The 1,476-nt window shown below is 42.5% G+C and overlaps 1 protein-coding gene across 1 annotated transcript in view; it reads right to left on the bottom strand.

Moving 5' to 3' along the window:
• Positions 1-940: 940 nt before the first annotated feature.
• LOC140372273 (short transient receptor potential channel 4-like) overlaps positions 941-1,476 on the bottom strand; it is a 51,890-nt gene continuing 51,354 nt past the window's right edge. Inside the window, exon 10 of the mRNA XM_072459467.1 lies at positions 941-1,369. Coding sequence (XP_072315568.1) covers positions 941-1,369 — 429 coding nt within the window. The remainder of the gene's footprint in view (positions 1,370-1,476) is intronic.

The raw sequence follows: 1,476 nt of genomic DNA, 5'->3' as shown, positions 1-1,476 counted from the left end.
TTTCCTCGTTCGAATAAGAGTTCAATGAATGGGAATTTTTATTTTTATGTAGGTTTTGGCCAAAAAAACTGTGGAAAATCCGCAAAAACAGGGAAAATACATTTGTATTTTTTTTTAGAATCTCCGTTTTTGACGTCGGCGGGATCGCGAAACAACGTATCAAAAAACTCTCGCCTTATTTAAATAGAAAACCTTCCCAATTTATTACTTTCAAACTCAAACCGACACAAAGAATTCTCAATAACTTTTTATACATTTATACAATGTCAAGTTATTTTAGAATATTGCTTAAATTAGTCAGATATGGCCGGTAACTTAAATTTAAAGCATTTTTTATTAAAAAATGTAAAGCAACATCAGTGTAATTGTGAGACCTGTCCAGTCCCGGATTCTATTTCAGTTTTATCACTATTTATTGAGACATAATCTTTATTACTGTTTATTATTGTGAATTGTGCCATATATTCTATGTATTTTCATCCCATGTGTTCTGTTCTCAGGTTTAACACTGGTCTGAAGTACTCTTCATGTCAGGCACACACACACTGTTCTTTGTCTCTCAAATATTATTCACAAATGTATCTAAATCTGTGCTGGAGAGCACTTCTATTTTGTAAATAATTATAAAAAAAAGATTGTAATCATGACTATAATCGGCAGAGAATGAGCAATGCTCAAAGTTTGCGGAGCAGGAATAATCATTTTCCACTGGAGCCTAAACACTGGTGGTGGTTAATACAAAAACTTGAAAGAAAAGGAAACTAAAGTTCGGCTGAGCCTATCAGAGCTGAGCAGGGCTGAGCTGAGCCTATCAGAGCTGAGCAGGGCTGAGCTGAGCCTATCAGAGCTGAGCAGGGCCGAGCTGAGCCTATCAGAGCTGAGCAGGGCTGAGCTGAGCCTATCAGAGCTGAGTTTGTCATATAAACCCAGAATTACACTTTTACAAATGTCCACATTCATTGTTACAGTTCTTGGGCTCCTTCGTGTCTTCACTCGTGTCCTCTGTGTCTTTAGTGTCCACTGTCTGTAGCACCTGCACCTCCACCTCCACCTTTTTAACCCGCTGCAGCCTCAGAAGGTTTCCGGGGTTGAGCACTTCTTTGGGCCCCTCGCTGGTACTCTTCTCGGGGACAGGCAGCACAGCAGAGCCATTGGAGGAGCGTGTGGTGGGGCCCTCGGAGAAGCTGGCCCTGGTCATGTCGAACACGCGGAGGGTCTTTTGGGTCTCCTCAGAGGGCAGGTAGGGAGAGTACCTGAAGGAGTTGGCTGGGTAGGCCAGAGTAGAGCTGCCCAGACGACCTCCAGGAGACTTGCCCTTCATCATGCCCAGGACCTCGTAACGGAAGCTGGAAATGTCCTGCTTCAGCTCCTGTTGTGGAGACAAATGTGAGACATTTAAGGACCAAGCCAAATAAAGAAGACAAAAGTACTGTAGGGTAATTATACTCGTTTCCTGCTCACACATTTGTACCAAGA

Source organism: Eucyclogobius newberryi, unplaced genomic scaffold, assembly GCF_026437365.1.
Source record: "Eucyclogobius newberryi isolate DKJ021-1_F unplaced genomic scaffold, fEucNew1.0.hap1 SCAF_10, whole genome shotgun sequence".
In the NCBI taxonomy this organism is placed as follows: domain Eukaryota; kingdom Metazoa; phylum Chordata; class Actinopteri; order Gobiiformes; family Gobiidae; genus Eucyclogobius; species Eucyclogobius newberryi.
This window is presented reverse-complemented; position numbering and strand designations above follow the sequence as displayed.